Source organism: Petromyzon marinus, chromosome 1, assembly GCF_048934315.1.
Source record: "Petromyzon marinus isolate PM22_M1 ecotype Great Lakes invasive population chromosome 1, UKy_Petmar_22M1.pri1.0, whole genome shotgun sequence".
In the NCBI taxonomy this organism is placed as follows: Eukaryota; Metazoa; Chordata; class Hyperoartia; order Petromyzontiformes; family Petromyzontidae; genus Petromyzon; species Petromyzon marinus.
Genome location: NC_133667.1, coordinates 14457657 through 14483975, shown reverse-complemented (window position 1 = coordinate 14483975; position 26319 = coordinate 14457657). Strand labels below are relative to the sequence as shown.

Sequence of the window (26319 nt, the reverse complement as noted above, 5' to 3'; positions counted from 1 at the left end):
CATGGTAAACTGGACTCCCATGGTAAACTGGACTCCCATGGTAAACTGGACTCCCATGGTAAATCTGGACTTCCATGGTGAACTGGACTTCCATGGTCAGGGGTTGGCAACCAAAATAACAAGAGGAGCCATTATTTTTCCCAATTTGAAGAGCCGCACTGAAGTTCCTTAAAAGAGCCACCGCATGCGGATTATGGAGCGGCAGGTTGTGCCGACCCCCTGAACTAGACGGAAGGAACGTTGCAGGCCCACGCTCAACCCAATCCCACGCTTATTTAGGAGCGTGCGCGCGGGGCGTGTGTGCGTACGGCAGTGGCCTAGCCATCGGGTGTGCAGGCAGTGCAATTGTCGTTGGGCGTCATGGGCCGGAAGGGCCTCGGCGCCGGGCAACAAAGAGACGGCCAATTGGGCAGGCAGTGGATTTCGAGGTTGCCAAATTTGATTCCTCACACCAGAGCCCACGCCGGCTTTGGTACGTTTAAAACTCTCGATACGAGTGGGAAGCACCCGTGTTCGATGCAGTGGCGCAGAGCGATTTAAACTATAAACTGTTTGATCTATAAACGATTTTTTTTCATTTACCAAGTAAGGCCCCACTGAGCTATATAGCTCTTTTTCTGACACGACCGGGCCACACAAGTCATAGCTCAACGAAGTGGCTGTTCATTACGTGGAAATTCATTGCAGGCAAATACTCTAAAACGCGCATTTCTATATGTGGAGGGAAAATCCGAAGGACCCAGAAAAAAATCCATGCGGCCACGGGGAGAGAGAGCATGCAAACTCCAAATATACAGCAGGCGTCAGGGTCAGGATCGAACCAACAACCTCCTGTATACCAGGCGATGTAGGTGACAGCCCACCACCGTGGTGTGATGTTAACTTAATGATTGGCATGGGCCCTGATGCCGGGAACGAAATCGGGCTTCACCCTATCCATTTTGCTCCGCTATTCATAGCCCAGGACTTGGCCACTTTTGGCCCATGGGCCTCAGTGCAGTGGCATGCCCTGCACTCTGAGTGGCGAGGGGCGATGTGGTAGCAAGATGTTAACTCTCTCGCATGGTATGCAGGAGGTCGTTGCTTCCATCTCAACTCGGATGCCTCCTGTATATTTGGAGTGTGCGTGTCTCCCTGTCGTGTCGCGCCCCATCCCTGCATCGTGTACCCGCACCCGCTGCACCTTGGATCAGGCGTTGTCTGCGCGAGCAATCCGAACAGCCCGCACTGTAGCTCCGCCGCCTACAACGCCGATCAATAACCCTGATTTGCGGGCGGAGGAGGGTCGCTCGTCCAAAGGTTTTTACATCTAAGCGCCCACCCCGTATGCCGTAATCCGAGCGTCGACGAGCTTCCCCCCGGCTCAAAGTGTGTCGATAGCGCGCGGTGTTCCACTTTTTTTTTAAGAAAGATAATTTTGGGTGGGTAGTTAACATCTCCTAGCCACCGTGAAGATACTGAGAGGGAAAGACATGCAAACTCCAAATATACAGCGGGCGTCAGGGTCGGGGTATAACCCACGACCTCCTTCATACCATGCGAGGTAATTAACATCTCGCCACCGTGGTGCCCCCCCACGTAGACGTAGAAGCACCCACACTTTACCCCTCCGCACGCGACCTGCCGATCGACCGACTGCGGGTCTGTGCACCAGTTTATGCTGCTGGGTGGACGGAAGCGATGGCGTTTCAGAAACTCGGCCATTGTTTCAACTGCCGTGCCGGGATATCAATTAAAGCCAGCGAGATCCGAATCGGAAGCCCCAGTGCGCTTATCCATTTACACCGTGGTTGGACTTGTGAAGCTGTTAAGTGTGACCCCCCCCCCCATTCCAAGGCACTGTGCAGAAACGGTGGGCATGCTTGTTTCGCGGGAGATACCGAGGCAGTCCCGCTATGGGTGCGATGCGATTTCCGGCAAAGTGTTTGGTTTGAGACTTGGGGGACCAGGGAAAGCGGCTCCCAAGGAGTGCGACCTCTCGAATGTCTCGTTACTCGACATAAATGAATACAAAATTCGGTTTCAGAGTTGTTGAGTAGGATTGGGAGGGTTGGGGAGTTTGCTTAATACGCAATCGGATGTATCGCTTCGTTTTTTACACGTGAAAGGCAAGCCGCTCTTTCTCGTGAGTGGACATCTCGTCGGCCTGCGAATAGATGAATGAACGTGACCGTGCCTCGTGTGGCCGTGTTCCTCGATTGAACGCGAGTCCGCGCTGGTGTTTTTGGTTAGCGTTGGCGCCCACGCCCGACTTTCAGTTGCTCGCGAAGAGGGGGCGGGCGCGAGGCGTGTTGTGTTTTTTCTCACATTAGTTTTAGGGGTTTCTTGGACTTTGCAGTTGTAAACAGTAAAGTGAAGTTCTCACCCCCCACCCCCCCCCCCCATTAACGTCAAAACAAAACTGTGGCAAGAGGCCCAGGATGGATTTCGAGAGCCTGCATTCCTCGGCGCGCAATTTATGATATTTTTTTTGGGGCATAGCAACGTGGACGGCTCGGGAAAAAACAAAAAACACTTTCCCCCCCCACGGCAAGAGTTTGTTTTAAGTCCATTCGTCGCTCAGGTAGCGTCGTTAACCTCCTTTAGCTTTTGCCCCTCCGTAGGGGTTTGGCGGTTTGGGGTCCAGGCTCACGGTTTCGTTCGCTCGTAACGCGGCGGCAGTTGCGTTCCCGAAGAACGCAGCGATTATGCAAAAATCGCGTCGTAATAAATGATGTGTCATATAGGGGGTAAAGCAACAGTCTGCGATGACGCGCGAGACGCATAACGCGGGGCCCGAACAAAGGCCGAGGCGCATGGTGGGTAGCATCTAGAAGCATCCAGCAGCATCCTAATGCCTTGGCAGCCGTAACAACCGCTTATTCCTACTCGCGCGACGTAGTTCTGTCCGCTCAATCGCGTTATATCCAGTTCGCTTCCCTTGTCTTTTTTTCACTTATCTTGACTACAGCTCTCTTATCTTTGGCCTTCTTTAATCTCACCCATCTAAACTGAAACTGAGACAATTTTTTATTATAGCAGGTAATGCCCACTGAGCAATATAGCTCTTTTTCAGAAGCGACCTGGCGATCACAAATAATAGCCTAACGAGAAGCGGCTTATCACGTGGAAATTGATTGCAGCCAAATACCCTAAACGCGTGATGTTGATTCTAAATGTAGAGGGAAAAACCGGAGGACCCGGAGAAAAATCCACGCGACCGCGGGGGTAATATGCAAACTCCAAATATACAGCCGTCAGGGTCGGGATCGAACCCATGCCTCCCATATACTGGGCGAGCTAGTTAACTTCTCGCCACCGCTTCAGCCTAATTCTGTAATTCTTTATGTCTCTGTCAGCAAGACATACAGTGAGGGGAAAAATTATTGGATCCTCTGCTGATTTTGTACATTTGCCCACTGACAAAGAAATGATCAGTCTATAATTTTAATGGTAGGTTTATTTGAACAGTGAGAGACAGAATAACAACAAGAAAATCCAGAAAAACGCATGTCAAAAGTGTTATAAATTGATTTGCATTTTAATGAGGGAAATACGTATTTGACCCCCTCTCAATCAGAAGGATTTCTGGCTCCCAGGTGTCTTTTATACAGGTATCGAGCTGAGATTAGGAGCACACTCTTAAAGGGAGTGCTCCTAATATCAGCTTGTTACCTGTATAAAAGACACCTGTCCACAGAAGCAATCAATCAGATTCCAAACTCTCCACCATGGCCAAGACCAAAGAGCTCTCCAAGGATGTCAGGGACAAGATTTTAGACCTACACAAGGCTGGAATGGGCTACAAGACCATTGACAAGCAGCTTGGTGAGAAGGTGACAACAGTTGGTGTGATTATTCGCAAATGGAAGAAACACAAAAGAACTGTCAATCTCCCTCGGCCTGGGGCTCCATGCTAGATCTCACCTCGTGGAGTTGCAATGATTATGAGAACGGTGAGGAATCAGCCCAGAACTACATGGGAGGATCTTGTCAATGATCTCAAGGCAGCTGGGACCATAGTCACCAAGAAAACAATTGGTAACACACTACACCGTGAAGGACTGAAATCATGCAGCGCCCGCAAGGTCCCCCTGCTCAAGAAAGCACATATACATGCCCGTCTGAAGTTTGCCAATGAACATCTGAATGATTCAGAGGACAACTGGGTGAAAGTGTTGTGGTCAGATGAGACCAAAATGGAGCTCTTTGGCATCAACTCAACTCGCCGTGTTTGGAGGTGGAAACATTATACTTTGGGGGTGTTTTTCTGCTAAGGGGACAGGACAACTTCACCGCATCAAAGGGACGATGGATTTCCCTCATTTAAATGCAAATCAATTTTTTACATTTTGACATGCGTTTTTCTGGATTTTTTTTGCTGTTATTCTGTCTCTCGCTGTTCAAATAAACCTACCATTAAAATTATAGACTGATCATTTCTTTGTCAGTGGGCAAACGTACAAAATCAGCAGGGGACCAAATACTTTTTCCCTCACTGTATCTCTCAGTTTGGCCATAACTCGTAGGGCCTCTCCCAAGGACCTTCGTGGCCTATATCAGCCAATTCCCCGCCCCCCCCCCCCACCCTCGTGCAACCAGTTAAATTAGCACGACGTGCTAGTGCCTCGCGAGCGCCTTCCAATCGTTGACACAAGGACCCGTTTACAATCGAGGTCTTATTTGATTTGCCCCTTCTTGCCTCCAATGTCACTACGTAAAGTGACCCTCACTTCTTCGTGGGTAGTTAACCATAGCAGATTCACTGAAAGACCGATGAGCTCTGTAATTAACACTTACTGGCTCAAGGCTGCTGATAGAGATAAGCCCCACATATTGCTTGAACGGGCGTGGGCACACTTGGAGTTTTTAGGGTGCTTGTGCGTGTGGGTGTGTGTGCAAGTGTGTGTGTAGGGAGTGATAGTGTAGCGGTTAGCGCGCTGCGCTATGAACCCGGCGACTCGGGTTCGATTCCGTTACCAGCCTTCATAGGTGCTCGCTAACAGTACTTGCACCTACAGTCTGTTAAGGCTATATGGGGGATCTTTGTCTTTGTAGTGGGGAGCGGTTGTGTAGTGGGGAGCGGTAGTGTAGCGGTTTGCGAGCTGCGCTACGAACCCGGAACCCGACAGTGACCCGAGTTCGATTCCCGCTCACGGCCACCAACACCAGTGATGATTATCTGAAATGGTCCTGGGCCTCACCTAGGTTGACTCAGCCTAAAATGAGTACCTGGTGCAGTGTGTAAAAACATCGCCACTGGGGAGACAGGTCGTCGGGCCTGGTGCCGGCCACCTACCCCCTCGTGTGTCGTGCTGGCCTTCATAGTTGCTCGCTAAAAGCATTTGCCCCAACAGTCTCTTTAGGCTATAAGAGGGGGGATCTCTGTCTTTGTCGTCAGGGGTACAGCTGGTGCATCTGCCAGTCATCTCAGTCAACCCATGGCACCTGGGTCTGTCCCGTGACTTCCTGACAGCAAGCCTTCGACACTTCACGTGGCCTCAAAGTGCACCTGGCCTGGCACAGGCACCGTGGTGACATCACCATCACTTAGTGGCAAATGGCGAGTGTTTGTGTGTGTGTGTATATGTGCCTGTATGGGGAGTGGTTAGTGCACTGCGCGACGAACCCGGGGCAGTGCCGTGACGGAATCGTTAGTAGTTCCCAGGCAATCCTGCGGAGGGTGCCACCTCCACAGATATAACGCCTAACCCCCCCCACCCAACCTATTGTAAAGAATTCAAATGCAATGTGGCTTTTTATATCGCTGTCTACATGCGAAAAAACCCCAAAACTCCAGATGGTCTGCAGGATAGTGGGCTCATTTGTTTTATGGTGAAAAAGAAAGCAGGAGTCTCGGTCATAGGCAGAGTTAGAAAGGAAGGCCTCAATCATGGACTTGAACAGGGTCTTGAAGTTGACTGCATGATTGCTGCTGCTACTATTTTTATTTTACCAGGTAAGAAGCGACCTGGCCATCACAAACGATGCTCAACAAAGTGGCTTATCATCATGTCGACATTTCAAGTAGACAAATACTCTGAATGCGTGATGTTGATTCGAAATGTGGAGGGAAAAACCGGAGGACCCGGAGAAAAATCCACGCAACCACGGGGAGAGAAACATGCAAACTCCAAATATACCGCAGGCATCAGGGTCTTGATCGAACCCACGACGTCCTGTATACCCGGTGAGGGAGTTAACATCTCGCCATCGTGGCTGGGAGCTACAGACTATGGGGACCGCAGGTGAGAAATGAGTGACCACCCTTTAAGTGAATGTTGACTGGGGAGCCTATAGAGAAGCTCTTAAATTCCTCGAGTGGAGAGTTCATGGAGGAGAGTAGAGTATGTATGGTTTGAATCCATGGAGTGCCTTGAAGATCCTTAACATTTATCTGGGACTTGATTGGGGAACCACTCAGAACCGTTAAGGCACACACGTGTAACTCACTCGTTACTGGATTGGAGATTCTAAATGAAACCCGTTGTTTTTAAACTACAATGCCACAAATGGAAAACCTTGCCTATTAGCGGTGCGACAATGCAGTATTTTACTAACGATCGATTGCTAAGGCTCATGATAACAGGCATTGAATCACGTGTGAAAGAAACGATAAATTACATCTGTGAAAAAGAGCTTTGTGGCTCATCGGATTCCTCCAGTATAAATAATTATTCTGATTCTGATGTCACAAGTAGGATAATGGATTGAACAAAATTCAACAAAGCAAGAAGACATCAAAAACCCCATAAAAATCAACAAATGAGATGGTAAAAAAACATTGACAAAAGAAAGATTTTGGTTTAATTTGAATCGGCGGCCCTGAATTGCGACAGTTCGTCAATTTGTCCAGGGTGATGAATCGATAAATCCCTGTTATCAGCAAGTTTGACATTGACATTTGGTGACATTTTTCAGAAACCGGAATAACAGCAACAGCAGAGACATCCGCAGAAGCACCAGCAGTAGAAGCAGCAGCAGTAGTAGAAGTAGCAGTAGTAGAAGTAGCAGCAGCAGTAGAAGCAGAAGCTCGGGATGATTCTCATTTTGTTTACTCTCAAAATGTTGTGATGCCAGCTGTCAGCATTGGGCTGGGTACAGCTCGCTCAGGTTGGGGGGGGGGGTAGAGGGGGAAACCCACCCTCACCTTGCAGCCCCATGATGAACAGACACCGGGTCACCCATCCAAGTACTAACCAGGCTCAACTCAGCTGAGCTTTGGAGATGTGACAAGATAGGTCGCACCCTCAGCACTGCCGTCTCCTGGTACACACCTCTCAGCCCCGTGACGAACAACAAACACCTGGCAAGCCATCGTAGGGTCACCCATCCAAGTAATAACCAGGCTCAACTCTGTTTAGTTTCGAAGGGCCTCTCCCAAGGACCTTTGTGGTCTATGATTTGGTCATAGGCACCACATTCCAAACAACGCAAAACTAAGCTAAAACCTAAACTAATTTTTATTTTTCCAGGTAAGGCCCACTGAGCTATATGGCTCCTTTTCAGAATTGACCTGACCACAAATGGTAGGTCAACGAAGTGGCTCATCATGTGGACATTTCTAGCAGCCAAATACTCTAAAATGCATGATGTTGATTCCACAACTTGGAGAGACAAACCGGAGAACCCGGAGAAAAATCCACGCGACTACGGGGAAAACATGCAAGCTCCAAAAATGCAAGCGTTAGAGTCGCGCGCCTCTTCCTGTAGGCACGGTTTATTTAGCTCTTTTCTGTGTTGGCAAGTGGTGTACAACTTTCATTGTCAAAGATGGCTTACAACAGAGGGGCGTAAGGCATACTTCTGGTGAGCCAGCGCTGGTGAAGGCAGGGGCTTGGTGGATGACGCAGATTCGTCAGACTTCCATTGTGAGAAATGGCACTTCGGGTAATGGCTGCCCTGCATAAAGGCTATCACCAAACGTGTGGTGGGATTACTTGGCTGCTCTAAATCTCAAAACGATAAGCCACTTCGTTTAGCTATCATTTGTGGCCAGGTCGCTTCTGAAAAAGAAGCTACATAGCTCAGTGGGCTTTACCTGGAATTTTTAAAAATTTCCTTTTCCATACTTTGTACTCCTATCGGGTTTTGGTTGTTGTATTGTTTTATTGTTGTTAATTTCTGACCCCATGCCCCAACCTGGACATCCGTGAAAAAGATGCTTCGTAGCTCATCGATTTCTCCAGGATAACTAAAGATTCAGATTTTTATCTGATCTGAACTGTATCTCACTCTTTATCATCATTAGACCTCCTTTGCCAGTACCAAAATATAAGAATAGGGTTTTTCCCCTTTTTTCTGGCAACAAAACTAAAACCTTTTTTACAAGGATTAATGTCTGCATTAACCACAATACCAGCAGTCAAAATGCAAACAAAAAACATACTATGATAATATATGCATTGTCCTTGAAACTGATTGGTCCACACCAAGGGACGGCTTTCTTTTGAGCCTCGACCCAATTGGTGTTTGACCAGTTGGTGCTGACGCCTATTGGCGTCATCTGGTCGAGCACCAATTGGGTCGAGGCTCAAAAGAAAGCCGTCCCTTGGTGTGGACCAATCAGTTTCAAGGACAATGCACATATCATAGTATGTTATTTGTTTGCATCTTGACTGCAGGTATTGTGGTTAATGCAGACATTAATCCTTGTTAAAAGGTTTCAGTTTTTTTGCCAGAAAAAGGGGGAAAAACACTATTCTTGTATCTCACTCTGTCACGTAGCGGTGGTTAAACGAAAAATTGACAAGCACAGATTTTGATGAAGAAGCAGGAAGAACGCCCCGTGGCATGCAGGCACAATTTATATCAGACTGCGCTAAACGGGACATCGCTCTTCACAAGCCACAGTGCGGCTCATACGCAGCTGCCCACGCTGAATTGGGGCCACCGTGTACAGGACTATTCACTAGTCCGGGATAACCAACTATTTAAAGAATGTTAATGCGCCCGCTTAAAATAAACGAAAACTATACCCGCCTCACCTCCTTGTGTAAATCTCATCGAATCAGTCGTCTGCTGAATTAATTTCTGGCTTTTTATCTTGGGCCCGGGCCAAAATTGAGTGAACAAGTCTGGTTTGTGCCGGTTTATTGTACTTGGCAAAAACGTATAAGATTTCACATTGGAGTAATTGTTTTCCAGCCATCTAATATGATTGTAGTGTAGCTTGGATGACTGCATTGGTTTACACTCAATTAAAATTCCTTTCATTGTCTACAAAGGGGGAGTTAAAATGGAAATTGATACTAGTCTTTCCAGAATGATTGATAATATTGAAGTTGTCATTGGTCGAGAAACATTTTCTAAACCTTGCTTACTTATTCGAATGGATGGCTTCAACATATTTCTCTTTTCAATAATCTTCAAACAATGTACATATGAGTGACAAGAGGCTAATGGATCTGTGGTTCTTCCAAGTCTGTTCCTTATGAACAGTTTTCAACACGAGAGTAATTGTTCCATCGTTCCATGAATGAAATATTTTCACTTCTGTGTGTACACGGAGTGAAAAGATGGGCTACTTTTGTTCCAAGAGCTGGTCTCACTTCTTTGATGATGGCCACAGTTACAACATACAGTGAGGGGAAAAAAGTATTTGATCCCCTGCTGATTTTGTACGTTTGCCCACTGACAAAGAAATGATCAGTCTATAATTTTAATGGTAGGTTTATTTGAACAGTGAGAGACAGAATAACAACAAAAAATTCCAGGAAAACGCATGTCAAAAATGTTATAAATAGATTTGCATTTTAATGAGGGAAATAAGTAGTTGACCCCCTCTCAATCAGAAAGATTTCTAGCTCCCAGGTGTCTTTTATACAGGTAACGAGCTGAAATTAGGAGCACACTCTTAAAGGGAGTGCTCCTAATCTCAGCGTATTACCTGTATAAAAGACACCTGTCCACAGAAGCAATCAATCAGATTCCAAACTCTCCACCATGGCCAAGACCAAAGAGCTCTCCAAGGATGTCAGGGACAAGATTGTAGACCTACACAAGGCTGGAATGGGCTACAAGACCATTGCCAAGCAGCTTGGTGAGAAGGTGACAACAGTTGGTGCGATTATTCGCAAATGGAAGAAACACAAAAGAACTGTCAATCTCCCTCGGCCTGGGGCTCCATGCAAGATCTCACCTCATGGAGTTGCAATGATCATGAGAACGGTGAGGAATCATCCCAGAACTATACGGGAGGATCTTGTCAATGATCTCAAGGCAGCTGGGACCATAGTCACCAAGAAAACAATTGGAAACACACTACGCCGTGAAGTACTGAAATCCTGCAGCACCCGCAAGGTCCCCCTGCTCAAGAAAGCACATATACATGCCCGTCTGAAGTTTGCCAATGAACATCTGAATGATTCAGAGGACAACTGGGTGAAAGTGTTGTGGTCAGTTGAGACCAAAATGGAGCTCTTTGGCATCAACTCAACTCGCCGTGTTTGGAGGAGGAGGAATGCTGCCTATGACCCCAAGAACACCATCCCCACCGTCAAACATGGAGGTGGAAACATGCTTTGGGGGTGTTTTTCTGCTAAGGGGACAGGACAACTTCACCGCATCAAAGGGACGATGGACGGGGCCATGTACCATCAAATCTTGGGTGAGAACCTCCTTCCCTCAGCCAGGCCATTGAAAATGGGTCGTGGATGGGTATTCCAGCATGATAATGACCCAAAACACACGGCCAAGGCAACAAAGGAGTGGCTCAAGAAGAAGCAAATTAAGGTCCTGGAGTGGCCTAGCCAGTCTCCAGACCTTAATCCCATAGAAAATCTGTGGAGGGAGCTGAAGGTTCGAGTTGCCAAATGTCACCCTCGAAACCTTAATGACTTGGAGAAGATCTGCAAAGAGGAGTGGGACAAAATCCCTCCTGAGATGTGTGCAAACCTGGTTGCCAACTACAAGAAACGTCTGACCTCTGTGATTGCAAACAAGGGTTTTGCCACCAAGTACTAAGTCATGTTTTGCAGAGGGGTCAAATACTTATTTCCCTCATTAAAATGCAAATTAATTTATAACATTTTTGACATGCGTTTTTCTGGATTTTGTTGTTATTCTGTCTCTCACTGTTCAAATAAACCTACCATTAAAATTATAGACTGATCATTTCGTTGTCATTGGGCAAACGTACAAAATCAGCAGTGGATCAAATACTTTTTTCCCTCACTATATGCTCCAGAAGCATTTCTTTTTTTCATACGGTGAAGAGCAGAGTCCAATTAAAGTGTAACATCTGGAACTTTCTCTTCATCTGAGAAAAAAACTTGTATTTGTTGTTGTAATGTTCTGACCTGCCCCCTAACTGGAAAAAAATAGATTATAGCTCATCGGATTCCTGCAGTACAAATAAATATTCTGATTCAGATTGACGGAGACGGAATCGCTCATTTAGCGGCGGAAATTTCACGTTCAAAATAACGTTTTGGACGAGCGGCATCTTCGTCATACGTTAGGCTTTGAAGACGTTATCTAACTCGATTTTTGTAGCGATAATCCAACACTAACCCCCCCCCCCCAACCCCGGGCACGTTACTTAACACCGCTAACCCAACGCTCATCCGAGGACTGTGAACCTCGGCATGTAAATAGGGCGACTGTGCGCTAAGCGAGCTGGCGGGGACGGCGAAACCGCGTGCCTCGTCGCTACTCTCCGCGAAAAGAGCAAGGGAGCGGCAGTGGGCATTGGAGAGAAGCTAATGAGCGTAAAAATACAGCCCAAGAAACGTAGTCCTTGGGGAGGTGGGGGGGTGGTGGGGGTCGAGTGTGAGGCATGCGTACGATCCGCCCCTGGCCGGTGAATTCAGGAACATTTTGAAATCAGAGTTTGCAAAAAATAGACGTGGGATGTGGCCTCGCCAAGTTAAACCGTTTGTACACAACAGCGCCATATTAGGCTTAAGGCAAACAGTGAGCCGCTTGTTCAGCAGTCTTAGCGTGCACACACACGTGCACGAGACCCTCGCCTCCGCAGCCCCATCATACATCCTTATAGCAGCTGCGGGGGCAGCGGCTTTTGGCTGGCTGTCGAACAAAGACGGTCACCACACCGCGTGGCACTTTCAGATGCGCTTCTGCGGCCGTACCTGGAATGCTCTTCCTCCCAAAGATTAGGAAGCCGCTGGAGCTACGCACTTTTAAATCTACATTGAAGACTCATTTCTTAACTGTTTAGTTTGTTGTCCTTCCCCCGCACCACCCATTGCCATGGCTGACTACGTACGGTGGAAAAGCAGTTCAACGTACATACACGCAAACATGCTTTTTATGGCGATATATCCTGATCGTGACGTGTAGAGGGATTATCAAAGTGCTTAGGAAAGAATGGACACGCGTCGAATGAACATTTGTTACTCATGTACGTACGCTGAATTTCTTTCGCACCGAACGTAGCAAAACTATGCTAATGGGAGTTTCGTCAATTAATGAAATAATCGGAGAGTGCAGCTCCTAAGTGAGCAGGAAAACCCCTCTGACCAAGATGAGTCTCTTTTACCCGTGGTGGTGGTAACAAAAGCCGAAGGTGATTTCCATCACAGCAAGAGGTGTGATTCGTTACCGTGGGATGGGTCCTTCTATCGAACCTCGCATGTCAAGATGCAGCTGTTTTGAATTGATGGTCTATGTATGTTGAACTTTGGCACCGTACATAGCCAACCGTGTAAATCGGAGGTGCAGGGGAAGGACAAAGAACTAAGAGGTGTAAGCTTAAACGTAGTGTTTCAGTATGTGAATGTATTTGTTTTAAACTAATTTTATTTTATTTTACCAGGTAAGACCCACCGAGCTATATAGCTCTTTTTCAGAAGTGACCTGGCCACAAATGAGAGCTCGACGAAGTGGCTTATCACGTGGAAATGTGTGGGAGCCAAATACTCTCTAAACGCATGATGTTGATTCTAAATGTGGAGGGTTAAACCGGAGGACCCGGAGAAAAATATACACGATCACGGGGAGAGAGACATGCAAACTCCAAATATACAGCAGGCATCAGGGTTGTGATCGAACCCACGACCTCCTGCATACCAGATGAGGTCTTTAACATCTCGCGACCTGTGACACCCAACACGGTGTCGTAACGTTATTGATTTAGCTCTCCGATGCGTTTCTGGGTTGTACCCCGAAACGTTCGGCACGATGTCCGACGTTTCTCTCCATGGGCTGGGAGCTTCTTCGGGAACTGAATTCAGTTGAATTCAAATTTTAGATACGCGTGTTATGATCGGAGAAAAAACTTTAGTTCAGTCAAGTTCTTCGTGTAGATTATCCAACGTGAACGGGACTTTCATCGCGTATAGAGTAGCGTTGCTATTAGGGACTTGCCTAAGAGAAAAGAAACGTTCATACCAATCGAATGGTTTTCCCCCAACCTTGGAGACACTCAGCAGAAAAAAAAAAATTTCGTCACATTTTCAAACGGATTTTGCCCTAACACACTGCCAATTAAACACATCTGAAGTGAATCTCCCGCTGGAGAGGGTTACGCAATACATGCATTTGCGTGATTTTATTTCCCCCTCCCCCGAACCACTTGTCTTGTTAGTAGCACCAACAGCCAACAGTGATGCTCAGTTTTACAGCCGCGAAGGGGAGCATGGCTTTGCCCCCCCCCCCACCAAGGCCCCGTTATCGCTCGTAAAAAACACCTGACCTTGTGAATTTCTCAGTGTGAGTGCACTTCTGGCATCTGCCTTTGTCCTATTCCCCCCTCGCCACACCCAGTTCGGTACGTGGCAGCAACGCTGCCAATTTTCACTTCATAGTTATATTTATTTTCGTTCCCCTTGTAGTTCCCAGGGCATAATAACAATAAGAATGTTTGCCACGCAACGGATCGAGTGGGCACCCGCGTTCTGTTGGAACGCCGCGAAAAATAATTGCCACTACAAAAAATTACATGTCACACGCGTGTAATCTGCAGCGCTTTCCAACGCATGTCTTGCCCTCAGAAGTACAGTGTTAGCGATAATAATGTTACTAAAAAAAGACTCAAACTTTTTATTTTATCACGTAAACATTCCGGTCGGGAAATGACAACATATTGAAGACCTCCCCTCACTGAATTGTGATCCCCCGTGCCTCTCTCACAAGAGAGAATTCAGAGTCTAATTTGGTTCTCGCGTGGATAAATAAGCGCATGGATCAATCTCTCGGGAGAGGCTGAACCCTGGATTCGTTGTCTTTGCGCTCTCATGAATAGCACTTTCTTAAGCACGGAAGGCTAAAGAAAATACCGATTTGTTTTTTTTCAGTTTTGAAGGGTTGAAGGCCATTCTCGTCACTTTCTGGCTCCGGAGCGACATTTGAGCTGCACTCAAATCCCAAGAGTGATGATTATTATTAGTATTAAGGCTTCATTTCCCACCGTGTAATTTCCGGGTCGGCGGGCAGACTTGAGTCCAGTGTGTGGCACGGTCGTGGCGAGTAGCCGCAATCGTAACGAGAGGCAAAACCACTGGGGGTGAGTGCTGTGTGTGGAAATGTTCTGGGTCACCCACTGAAACAGGACAAATCCCAAATTAATTCTCGCTTATTATAGGTGAAAAAGAACGCGCCACGAGGCTTTGCATGCTATTTTGTTTAACCACTTATAGGGAGCTTACATTTACGGTATTTATTTTAAATACTCAGAGCTTCACTTTACATCTCTCGTTTACGTAGTCGCGTGCGTGCACGCGCGTTTGTGGTTTTTTGTTTGTGCCTGCGAAGAGCTCCCTCCCCCCCTTTTGGAAAGGACACATTTCTGTCGGAAACGACCGCGTACACGCACAAGCATACGGTCTCAGCCTCGCTCGCTCACTCACTCGCTCGTTCGTCCCGAGCCCGTAGCCCTGCGGTTGACGCTTCGCTCGCCGGAATAAACGAGGCAAAAGCTTCCAAGTCCAGTAGACTCTCGATTATCTGCATTCCGTTGATCTGATTTGCGGATTAACCGCGCGGCACCTGGGATTTTAACGTAAATTAATAACTCGTGGATTTTCCCTTGAGCCCAAATTAATAATCTAAAAACAGTTGTACATTGTTATTCTTGGAAATGTTTATTACAAGTCACATGCTTAAACAAACAGATATGTGTGCTCCGGTTAATCCGAAATCCACGTGATCGCCTCTACAGTACAGTAGTTGCAATATCTTTACAACAGTGGGCGGAGTTTGATTGTTGTTGATTGCCGGAGCTCTGCTGTCATCATCTCAGTGGTCAGAGTCTACTACGAGGGAGGATGAAAGTGTTATCATTGAGCACGTGCATCAATCCATTCTTTGACTACACATCTTTGTTTTGTTCACAAACAGACTAAATTTTCTTCATGTAAACGTAATTTATACCTATTTTAGCGTTTTTTTGGCATAGAGATCTGCGGAAGATGGTCATATTTTTGGATTATCTGTGATTTTAAATTATCCGCGACCGTCCCCCTCGTCATTGGCACGGATAATCGAGAGTCTACTGAAGTTTCAAATTGAGGGGAGGTGAAATATGACAAAACATAGAATCACGGTCCAGTTTGTGTTAAATGTTTTATCTTGTGTTTTATTTTTAAGCGTCGTGGGTATTTTTTTTCCTTCTAACCTAAGCTGGCTCTATCTGAACCGGTCTATCCGGAACAGATGCAGTCGTGTGGAGTGTCCAAAATGCGATTCGCTGAGAGACGGCAGGTTCGTGAATAACGAGGGAATACTCTGCCCGGTTAGACAACGCCGGGAGTGTGAGCTGAAGAGGCAATGCGGTGAAACGGGGTGGGAACAGAGAAGGAAATTCAAACTTGAAAGGAGCAGCTCTTCCCCGTATAGCCTTTGTCTTTGCATCAAAGACATAGATCCTATGTATAGCCTTCACAGACTGTTGGGGCAAATGCTGTTAGCGAGCACCTATGAAGGCTGGAGTGGCACACGAGGGGGTGGATGGCCAACACCACGCCCAGCCGCCTTTGTCTCCCCAGTGGCGATGTTTACACACCGCACCAAGTACTTATTTGAGGCTGAGTTGACGTAGGGGAGGCCCAGGACCGGTTCAGATGATCGTCAACCTGGTGTTGGCCGTGAGCGGGAATCGAACTCGGGATCGGAGCGCAGCGCACTAACCGCTGCGCCACCGCTTCTCCACCCCCCTTTGCACCACGTGCATCCACCTGCAACGGACCACATTGGATAACTTTACTTGGTGGGGAAGAAGGGGACGCTGCGGGTCGAGACTCTTGCAGAGTCCCACGAGCGGTACTGCGACGTGTGTATGTACAGTCGCTCATCGATTTATTCGGCACTGCGCGATTATCCGGCTGCTTCCAATGCTATCTGGCGGTCCCCCCTGCCGATCCGGCGAAACCGGTAAAACCGCTCCAAAGGCTGTGACCCCGTCCGGCAATCGGCACCATGTGCGAAGCAATAAAAAAGTAGCTACGCTTGAATTCAGTGTCCAATTATAATACAACCCCCTTTCATCACCCCATGCAGAGTCTTTGCGATTGGAGTAGTAAGTACAAGGACTCCTCTACTTATGAAGATTCGACTTATGTACTCTCAGAGATATGAACAAACCTGTTCGTATGTCCAGTTGCCTGTTCAAAAGGCGTGTAATAGATGGCAGTGGTGGCATCTACATCTGCAGAATATGAAAAACCAGTGGCATTTACATCTACAGGAGATTATACATTTTTTAAAGCCATTCCCCATGTTGAGTGTACATACCGCAAAACATGTTTGGACAAATTGACTTACGGACAGACTTCTGGAACCTAACTCGTTCGTAAGTAGAGGAGTCCCTGTACAGTACAGTGAATACAATAACTTTTTACATTAGGATATTTATTTTTGTCTATTTGTATTCATGCCAGTTTCACATAGTAAACACATTTAAAACCCTAAAAACGTGTCCACAACATCTAAAAACAACGTTATTCAAGAATGTGCAAAAGTAAGCTATTTTTTAATAATGATGACGTGGTGATTATCCGACATTTTTGAAAATCCTGTGCCCCCTTGCCCCCAAAGCCGCCGGATAATTGATTATCTATTGGATGTTCAAATTTTTTATCGAATGTATGTATGTTGAACTTCTTTAGCACCGTGCATTGCCAACCGTGCTAATAGGAGATCCAGGCGAAGGACAACAAAGTAAACACACAAACAGCAGTTCTAAAGAAATTAGTTTCGATCTAGATAATTTACAAGTGCAGAGCTTCAGTGGCTTCCTAATGTCGGAAGGAAGAGCATTTCAGACGGCCACAGAAGCGCATCTGAAAGCGCGCGATGTGGCGACCATCTTTGTTCGATGGCTAGTAGCTAAAAGCCGCGGCGAGGATGACCAGAGTTTGCGTGTTGGTTTATGCTCCTTGACGAGATCAGCAAGGTATTGTGGTTCATTTGTGGCAATCACTTTGTGTGCGTAATGAGCGCGACCTTACAATGCATTCGTTGGGCAACCGGAAGCCAATGCAGCTCAGCGAGCAATGGAGGGACATGGTCGGATCTTGTTATTTTGTTGTTTCTCTTCAACGTGACTTTACCGAAAAAACTAAGAATATGAATTACTGCAGTCACGAAAGCTTTAAATCAAAATTTAAGCTCAAGCTTGATAATGTTTTTGCCAGACGTTACCGTAGAGTAGTGAGTTGCAATCATCGAGCCTTGTCCATACTACGCTACACGCCGCCGTGTTGGCTATGTGACGACTCAGCAGTGGTCGAATATGTTTTAGAGCTCTGATATGAAAATTTCAGGACCTGGCTATACCGCGCTCACACATGGACGTGTGGGCGCGGTGAAATGTTCCCCGCGGAAACCTAGGCACGATTGTAGTTCCCTACGGTTTAGGGAAGGAACTCGCAGTCTTCAAGATGTGGGGAGCTGCTCCACCGGCTAAAAACGAGGCATACAGTGGCAGCGGAATGATTCATCATCATCAATTCTCTAAGCTTTTCGAAACATTTATCTGGACATCTGTGGAAAGAGCTTTATATCTCATCGGATTCCTCCAGCATAAACAAAGATTATGGCAAATCGCCCGATGATGCTGGATGTAATTACCAGCGAAACGTCGTATTCAAATTGTAAATGTCGATTTAATCTGCAACACACTGGTGGGCCGGAGTAGTAACTGATTGGCGCGTTGTTTACTTGACAAATGTTACTGGTTGTGTTGGGTGGTGGAGGGTTACGACACATTTATACTGACGCGATCTCACCCAAAAACCTTTATTATAGAATAATATTGGTCACGAAAGCCTACGTGTTAAACATTATGATTCTATGTTGATTTAAAGCTTTCGTGACTGCAGGAATTCACAATCTTTTGTTCTTTCGGTAAAGTCACGTAACTTTACCGAAAGAACCAAAGAGTATTATAATTCTACTTGAATAATGTGCATGTGTGTTGGATACGTCAGGGTGGAGCTATGGTACACTGTTAGCGAGCTGCTGTGCTGTGAACCTGGCGACTCGAGTTCAATTCCTGGCCATGGCTAACAATCAGTGGTGAGTGATGCCGGAACCAGTCCTAGGTCGCCCCTGCCACCTTCAACCGGAAATGACCGGCGTAGCAAAGTTATGATCAATCCTCGTCACCAACATGACGTAGGGAGAGGCCTTCATCCAGCAAGTGCATTGACAAACGTCAGCAAATAATGATAAACCAATTACAATTGTTGTATGTAGTGGGCTCATGTCGCTCCCGGTGCCACTAGAGGGCGCTACGATTCATCACAGTGTTGCGAAAACAATTGATTAATCTCATCCCCCCATGGGTCTCAGGATCATTTGCAAATGTAATGTACCAACAGCTTGTCTCGTGCGTCTGAAACGAGTTGCCTTTACACCTTTCAGCGTACGATCGAAAAGCAATAAAAGCATTCACCATTTTAACACGTAGGCTTTCGCGGCCAATATTATCCATAAGAGGTTTTTGAGTTGGATTGCCCAAGTATAAAGTGGTGTCGTTAAACCCGCCATCACCCGACATAGCCAATTGGTAAGGTTTGTCACGAAAACAAAACGTGCCAATTCGTTACTAGTACAACACACCGGTGTTTTGTAGAGTAAACCCACAACTCGATCTGTAAATGTTGTGGGCTTACTCTCCAATATTCCGGAGAGAGAAGACGCCAGCCGCTCATCGCGGGGCCAGGCACGGCCGCCTTGCTGATCGTGATGCAGACTGCTAAGCGTGGTTCGTCATTGTTGCGGCAGATTGCCTCGTAGGTGTCCATTGCACATTTCGTAATTTGTTGTTTCCACTTTTATCACTGTCCTGTGCCAATATGCGTCAAGTAGTGGCCACATCTTTCCGCCACCCAATCTCTTATGTCGTCGTCAGCCGCTAGACTACTGCTCACACACAAAGACACAGATCCCTTGTATAGTCCTAACAGACTGTTGGGGCAAGTGCTGTTAGCGAGCACCTATGAAGGTCGGAACGGCACACGAGAGGGTGGGTGGCCAGCACCACGCCCGACCGCCTTTGTCTCCCCCAGTGGCGATGTTTACGCACCGCACCAGGTACTCATTTTAGGCCGAGTCGACCAAGGGGAGGCCTAGGACCGGTTCAAATAATCGCCACTGGTGCTGGCCGTGAGCGGGAATCGAATCCGGGTCATAGCCGGGTTCGTCGAGCCTTGCACTAACCGCTCACACACAGAAAAAGATCCCCCGTATAACCTTAACAGACTTTTGGGGCAAGTGCTGTTAGCGAGCACCTATGAAGGCCACACACGCACAGAGCGCGCCGCATTGTACAGTTGCAGACATTTACACAGACTGCAAGGACCCGGACCTTATGAGCGATAAGATGCTAATGCCCCCCCCCCCCCAACGTGCACGGCACAGGTTAGCAGAGTGACTGGCAGACATTGTGCCGACCTCAGCGTATATTATCCCTGAAGACGTAACCGTTCAATTCCTGTAACTGGAAATACAGCCATTGGGTGGTTGTAGAGGTGTGGGGGGCTGTGTGGGGGGTTGGGTGGTTGTATAGGAGGCTGTGTGTGGGGGGCTGGGTGGTTGTATAGTAGGCTGTGTGGGGGGCTGGGTGGTTGTATAGGAGGCTGTGTGTGGGGGGCTGGGTGGTTGTATAGGAGGCTCTGTGTGGGGGGCTGGGTGGTTGTATAGGAGGCTGTGTGTGGGGGGCTGGGTGGTTTAATAGGAGGCTCTGTGTGGGGGGCTGGGTGGTTGTATAGGAGGCTGTGTGTGGGGGGGCTTGGTAGTTGTATTGGAGGCTGTATGTGTGGGGGGCTGGGTGGTTGTATAGGAGGCTGTGTGTGGGGGGCTGGGTGGTTCTATAGAAGGCTGTGTGTGGGGGGTTGGGTGGTTGTATTAGAGGCTGTCTGTGGGGGGCTGGGTGGTTGTATCGGAGGCTGGGTGTGACGCACTGAGTGGTAATATAGAAGGTTGTGTGTGGGGGGCTGGGTGGTTGTATAGGAGGCTGTGTATGGGGGGCTGGGTGGTTGTATAGGAGGCTGTGTATGGGGGGCTGGGTGGTTTTATAGGAGGCTGTGTGGGGGGCTGGGTGGTTGTATAGGAGGCTGTGTGGGCGGCTGGGTGGTTGTATAGAAGGCTGTGTGTGGGGGGCTGGGTGGTTGTATAGGAGGCTGTGTGTGGGGGGCTGGGTGGTTGTATAGGAGGCTGTGTGTGGGGGGCTGGTTGGTTGTATAGAAAGCTGTGTGTGGGGGGCTGGGTGGTTGTATTAGAGGCTGTCTGTGGGGGGCTGGGTGGTTGTATCGGAGGCTGTGTGTGAGGCAATGAGTGGTAATATAGAAGGTTGTGTGTGGGGGGCTGGGTGGTTGTATAGGAGGCTGTGTATGGGGGGCTGGGTGGTTGTATAGGAAGCTGTGTGTGGGGGGCTGGGTGGTTGTATTATAGGAGGCTATGTGGGGGGCTGGGTGGTTGTATAGGAGGCTGTATGGGGGGCTGGGTGGTTGTATAGGAGGCTGTGTGTGGGGGGCTAGGTGGTTGTATAGGAGGCTGTGTGTGGGGGGCTGGGTGGTTGTATAGGAGGCTGTGTGTGGGGGGCTGGGTGGTTGTATAGAAGGTTGTGTGTGGGGGGCTGGGTGGTTGTATAAGAGGCTGTGTATGGGCGGCTGGGAGGCTATAGAGATGGCTGTGTGGTGGGGGGGCTAGGGGGAAGGATGTGTGGGATGCGTTGCGGAGCGTCCCCGGCTGGTCACGACCTTGGTGCTCTCAGCTGCCGTGCGGTTTTCCTGGGCGCTGGCCTCCGACCGTCGAGCGCCGTCCGTTGTGAAAGCGCTCGCGGGGCGGTCGCACGTCTCGTGTGGGCGGCTCCCTTCACCACCCCCCCCCGCTACCCACCCCCCACAACTCACCGGGAGACAGACGGGAGTCCTGTGGCGTACTCGCCATGAGCAGCTGTTTCAGCCTGAAGCTCGCCCGCCGCTCCACCAGAGAGGCAAAGAGCCCAGGTACGAGGGAGGGACGGCAAACCGGACAACTTTGCTTACTACGGGGTGTTGGCAGTCGTGAGGGTTGAATTCACGCTTGGTGGGGGGGAGCTCTGTGTGCTCGTATTATTATTAGGGCCTCCTAAAATATATATTTATACGGCCAAGTGGCTCAGCGGGAGAGCGAGGAGTGACTCGCAATCAAGAAAGTTGCTAGTTAAAATTAGTGGTTTGGGTCGACTCGGGCACATCATCACTCCCCGGGGTCGATATTATTTATGATGACCAATTTGTGGGGGAAGTCGACTGTGGTTGTGTCCTGCGGATAGGCTCGCCCCCTGCCATAGGAATGTGGAATTTTGCACCACTAGCTCGGGGCTGTGAACAGGAGATGATCGCCGCATCTGCTGCTGCTGGACATCTGTGAACAAAGAGCTTCACGGCTCATCGGATTTCTCCAGGATAAATAAAAATTCTGAGTCTGACTATTGTAACAAGAAATCTAAAACTTTGACTTTTTTGCTTTATTGTTGAATTTGAATACTGTTGCACTATGATACATATTATAAGTGATCAGGTAATTTATGTTGCGAGCTCACGATGTGTATTACTACCAAATTACGTCCCGAAATTTGATGTTCATTTTAACTTTGATTTAGCTTTGCAATCTGCATATTTTGTAAATATAAACAAAGTGTAACATAAATAGACTATGAAACTACCAGAGGGTTATTTTCGCATTGGATATGGTTGCTGGTAATAAAACGTGAAAGGGAAGGAATTGAATATGCAAGGTCCGACCGTGTCCATCCGGTGCTCTCCGAGCTGCATTGGCTTCCAGTTGCCAAACAAATACACTGTAAGGTCGCTCTCATTACGCACAAAGCGCTTGACACAAATGAGCCACAACTCCGGTCATCCTCGCAGAAGCGGCTTTTGGCTTAACCACCGAACAAAGACGGTCACTGCATCGCGCGCTTTCAGGTGCGCTTTGTCAGCCGTCTAGTACGCTATTCCTTCATATCATGGGACCTCCTTTGCCAGTACCAAAATATGAGAATAGGTTTTCCCCTTTTTTCTGGCAACAAATCAGGTGTTAAGATGTTAAAACACCAAGCTGAAATATTTTACAAGTACTCATATCTGCATTAACCACAATACTTGTGATCAGAATGCAAACAAAAAAACATACTCTGTTAAAATAAAATAAATCACCTACGTGACTTTACCGAAAGAACCAAAGAATATGGATTCCTGCAGTCACGAAAGCTTCAAATTAATATTTATACTCTGATAATACAGTAAATGCATTGTCTTTGAAACTGATTGGTCCACATCAGAGACAGCTTTCTTTAGAGCCTCGTCTCAAACGGTGTTAGACCAGAGGATGCCAAAAGGCGCCTTTTTTGTTGGCATTCTGACCACAAGTATTGTGGTTAATGCAGACACGATTCCTTGGAGAAGGTTTCAGTTTGGTGTTTTAACATCTTAACACCTGTTTTGTTGCCAGAAAAAAGGGGAAAACCTATTCTCATATCTTCCTTCGTATATTCGGAAGCCACTGGAGTTATGCACTTTTAAATCATAATCTAGATTGAAAACGTAATTCTTTAGAACTGCTTTTTGTGTTTAGTTTGTTGTCCTTCCACACCTCCAAATTAGCATGGTTAGCGACGTTCAGTACAAAAGAAGTTCAACGTATGAATATACAAAAAGGGGGCCCCCAAAACTATAAAAGTGCCAAGCCCCCCTCAATCACAATCTGGCCCTGAGGGTTGGAGGCTGTACCAGGGTTCAAACCAACACTTGTGAAATCTCTGGTCATGTGCAAGGCCTCTGCTTACATACAGTCCGTTTAAAACTGATGCTTTAGTGAGTTCGTATATGTATATTTGGCTGCATAGTGAGGTAGCCAGTTCATCTTATGTAATGATGTACTATTAATATGCTGCTTCTGATGTTGATGAATATGCTACGGCTGTAGATGGACGCCGTGTTGAGTGGTTGGCTGAGATGTCGTCTTTTCCAGCGCGTGTATCCCTTTACCGTCGGCTAGCCGGTTACGTTGGCTCGGACTGCAGCCTATATAACGGGGTTGCCTCCTTGGACAACAACGCGTACAAATAAACAACACATGCACGGGGAGGGGGGGGTTCAGAGAGGGAGAGGAGCTCGTAAAAAGTAATATACGGCGTTGCAATAACAGTTCCCCACAAAACCGTCATCGACGTCGAGGGCTCCTTAATTCCCGCACCCTTTGCGGAATGGCCCGGCAAAACAAGGGAGAGAGAGAGAGAGAAAAACGGCGATCGCCAAAGCACCGTTTGAGCGTCGTGTTGCTTCCCAGTTTGCGACAGTTCTGTCCGTTGTGGTGCAATCTCCCTTGTTGCAAAGTATTGTGATTATTATAGTGCATTATTGCATAAGACGAACTGGCTAATTATTACAATTAATAACAAAAACATAAAAGTAACGGCACTAAATTTATAATTATTATACAGGGCGGCCACGAGCTTGAACTGCTAACCTTTGCAACAAGCTAAAAATTATTAATTATATTAATAATTAATCTTATAATTTTTTTTATAATCATAATTATTATAATCATACCTGATTTGAAACTTTCGTGACTGCAGGAATCCATACTCTTTGGTTCTTTCGGTAAAGTCACGTAGGTAGAAATAAATTACATCACGACGTTTTGATCGCAACACAAGCAATCGTCGCAACACAAGCAATCGTCTGAAGACGATCACAACAGAAGCAATCGTCGCAACACAAGCAATCGTCTGAAGACGATGGCAACACAAGCAATCGTCGCAACAGAAGCAATCGTCTTCAGGTGAAGACGATTGCTTGTGTTGCGATCGAAACGTCGTGATCTATTATTTTTTTCTACCTACGTGACTTTACCGAAAGAACCAAAGAGTATAATCATACTATTAATTATAATAAATGTGTAATAATACTATTATAATTATTATTTCTACTTCATTTGTTTACTCTATTAAAGGTTCACCGAGTCTCAAGACTCCTACTCAGAAGGGGCCCTGATGAGTTTTTTTTGCAGGAGAGGGTGCAAATTGACTGTCGTGAAGTGATTTTGATTGCTTTATTTTTTTTTATCTGCATTTGGCGAAAATTTGGACAACGCGACGTGAGCGCACGTGGCCATACTATTTTCAGATAGAAATCGCACTTTCCCTTGACGTCCGGTGCGAAGCGGGGGGGGGGGGGAAACCCTTGTTAATTCGACACAAATGGGGCTCTGGCCTTTCCGAATTATCAGATATTACAAATTATGCACAACGGTACTCCCCAGTGCCTCCTGCCCCAATAAAAAAAATTCTTCCAAATTTGTTTTCCAAACTTTTCGCACACCGCACGCATTGACACACACCATACGCATTGACGCACACACCTGCATCAACTCAATCCAAAACCTTGGATTTGTCTCACAGACTAAGGGATTAATATACTTCGGTTCCTTTCTATCACTTCTTGATGTAGGTGTAGACGACATTTCTGAGAGGGTTGGCTTGCACAGAGTGCACAAACAAGGTAAAGTCCAAAGCGACGACGGGTCCGCACTAACGCTCACCACGCGCGCCGCCACCAGACCGAGTCGTTGTTTTGGTCGTGGCGCACGGCGTCGCTTCACGAGCATGCCGAAATTGGACCATTCGGTATGGCAATTCGACTCGTAGCGAATTACTAATACACCGTGTATATATGCCAAAAGTGCAACCGTGCCAAATTATCCCCAATTACGAATTATTAAATTCTGATAAGAGGTTTTATTGTATTAGCCAGGGCAGCCGCAAGCTTGAACCGCGAACGCGCGCGACCGCACTCGGCTACGCGACTCGACAAGGGAAGCCCAGGCCCCTTGGCGTGACGTTTGCGTGACCTTCCAGAGCCGCGCGTCCGTTTGTTCCCTCTGAAACATTAATGCCTCTGGGCTTAGCTGCCGAGATGCCAAATCGGCATTGTTGAAATGCAGGACAGTGTGTTGAGCCACGTGAATGCTACGTTTGAAGGGTGTGTGGATGCCCCTACAGTTATTGTACAGTGGTCATATGTGTATGGATGTCAGGAACAGATGTAAGGTAATGGTGCCGGGATATTAGATATAATCTGGTATTTACATAGCGCATACATATTGTAAGTGTTATGCGTTTTCTCTCTTAACGCACCGGTGTGCTAAAGTGGTACCTTTTGTGTGCGTGACACCCCTTTAACACGTTGGCTTTCGCAAACCAGTATTATTCATAATAAAGGTTTTTGGGTTAGATCGCGTTATTTATAAATGTGTCGCAACCCTCAACCACCCGACATGGCCAATCAGTAAAAAATGTGTCACGTTGAAAAAAGACGAATAGTTCACTACTTTAGTGTAGTGTATAGTGTAGTGTACTACTTTAGCCCACCGGTGTGTTGAAGAGTGGATCCCCAACATTTACAATTTGAGTACGACGTTTCGCTGGAAATTACATCCAGAATTTTCGGGCGATTTACCAGAATAGTGAAGCCATCCGCCTGCTTCCGGTCTTAAATAGTGCAGGATGACGTCATCATTGTTGAACCCCATCAGGATTTGAGATCAGGGGTGGGGGTGTATGCAATTATGTAATAGATCAGTAATCAGCCACTTAGCATGTGATTCACCTGTAAGGAATTGCAATATGGGTTGTGTATGACTTAATAATACGCTCCAGGCTGCGCTGAGTCTATCGGTATCACAGAGATTTTAATTATTTGGGCTGAAGTAGTCTTTTGTCAACGTGACACATTTTTTACTGATTGGCCATGTCGGGTGGTGGAGGGTTGCGACACATTTATAAATAACGCGATCTAACCCAAAAACCTTTATTATGAGTGACACCCCTTACTAATTGGCCGTGTTGGGAGGAGATGGGTGTACGAGGCACTTACATTTACTCGATCC

General features: G+C 47.1%; 1 protein-coding gene across 4 annotated transcripts in view; it reads left to right on the top strand.

Annotated features, from left to right (window-relative positions):
- The window catches only part of LOC116944602 (cAMP-dependent protein kinase catalytic subunit alpha-like), a 113374-nt gene that overhangs the window by 10131 nt on the left and 76924 nt on the right, over nucleotides 1–26319 (top strand). The window contains exon 1 of one of the 4 annotated variants that reach the window (XM_032958537.2): nucleotides 21176–21392. The exons of the other annotated variants lie outside the window; for them this stretch is intronic. Coding sequence (XP_032814428.1) covers nucleotides 21332–21392 — 61 coding nt within the window. The 5' untranslated portion in view covers nucleotides 21176–21331. Of the gene's footprint in view, nucleotides 1–21175; nucleotides 21393–26319 lie in introns of those variants that run through there. 4 annotated transcript variants of the gene reach the window in all.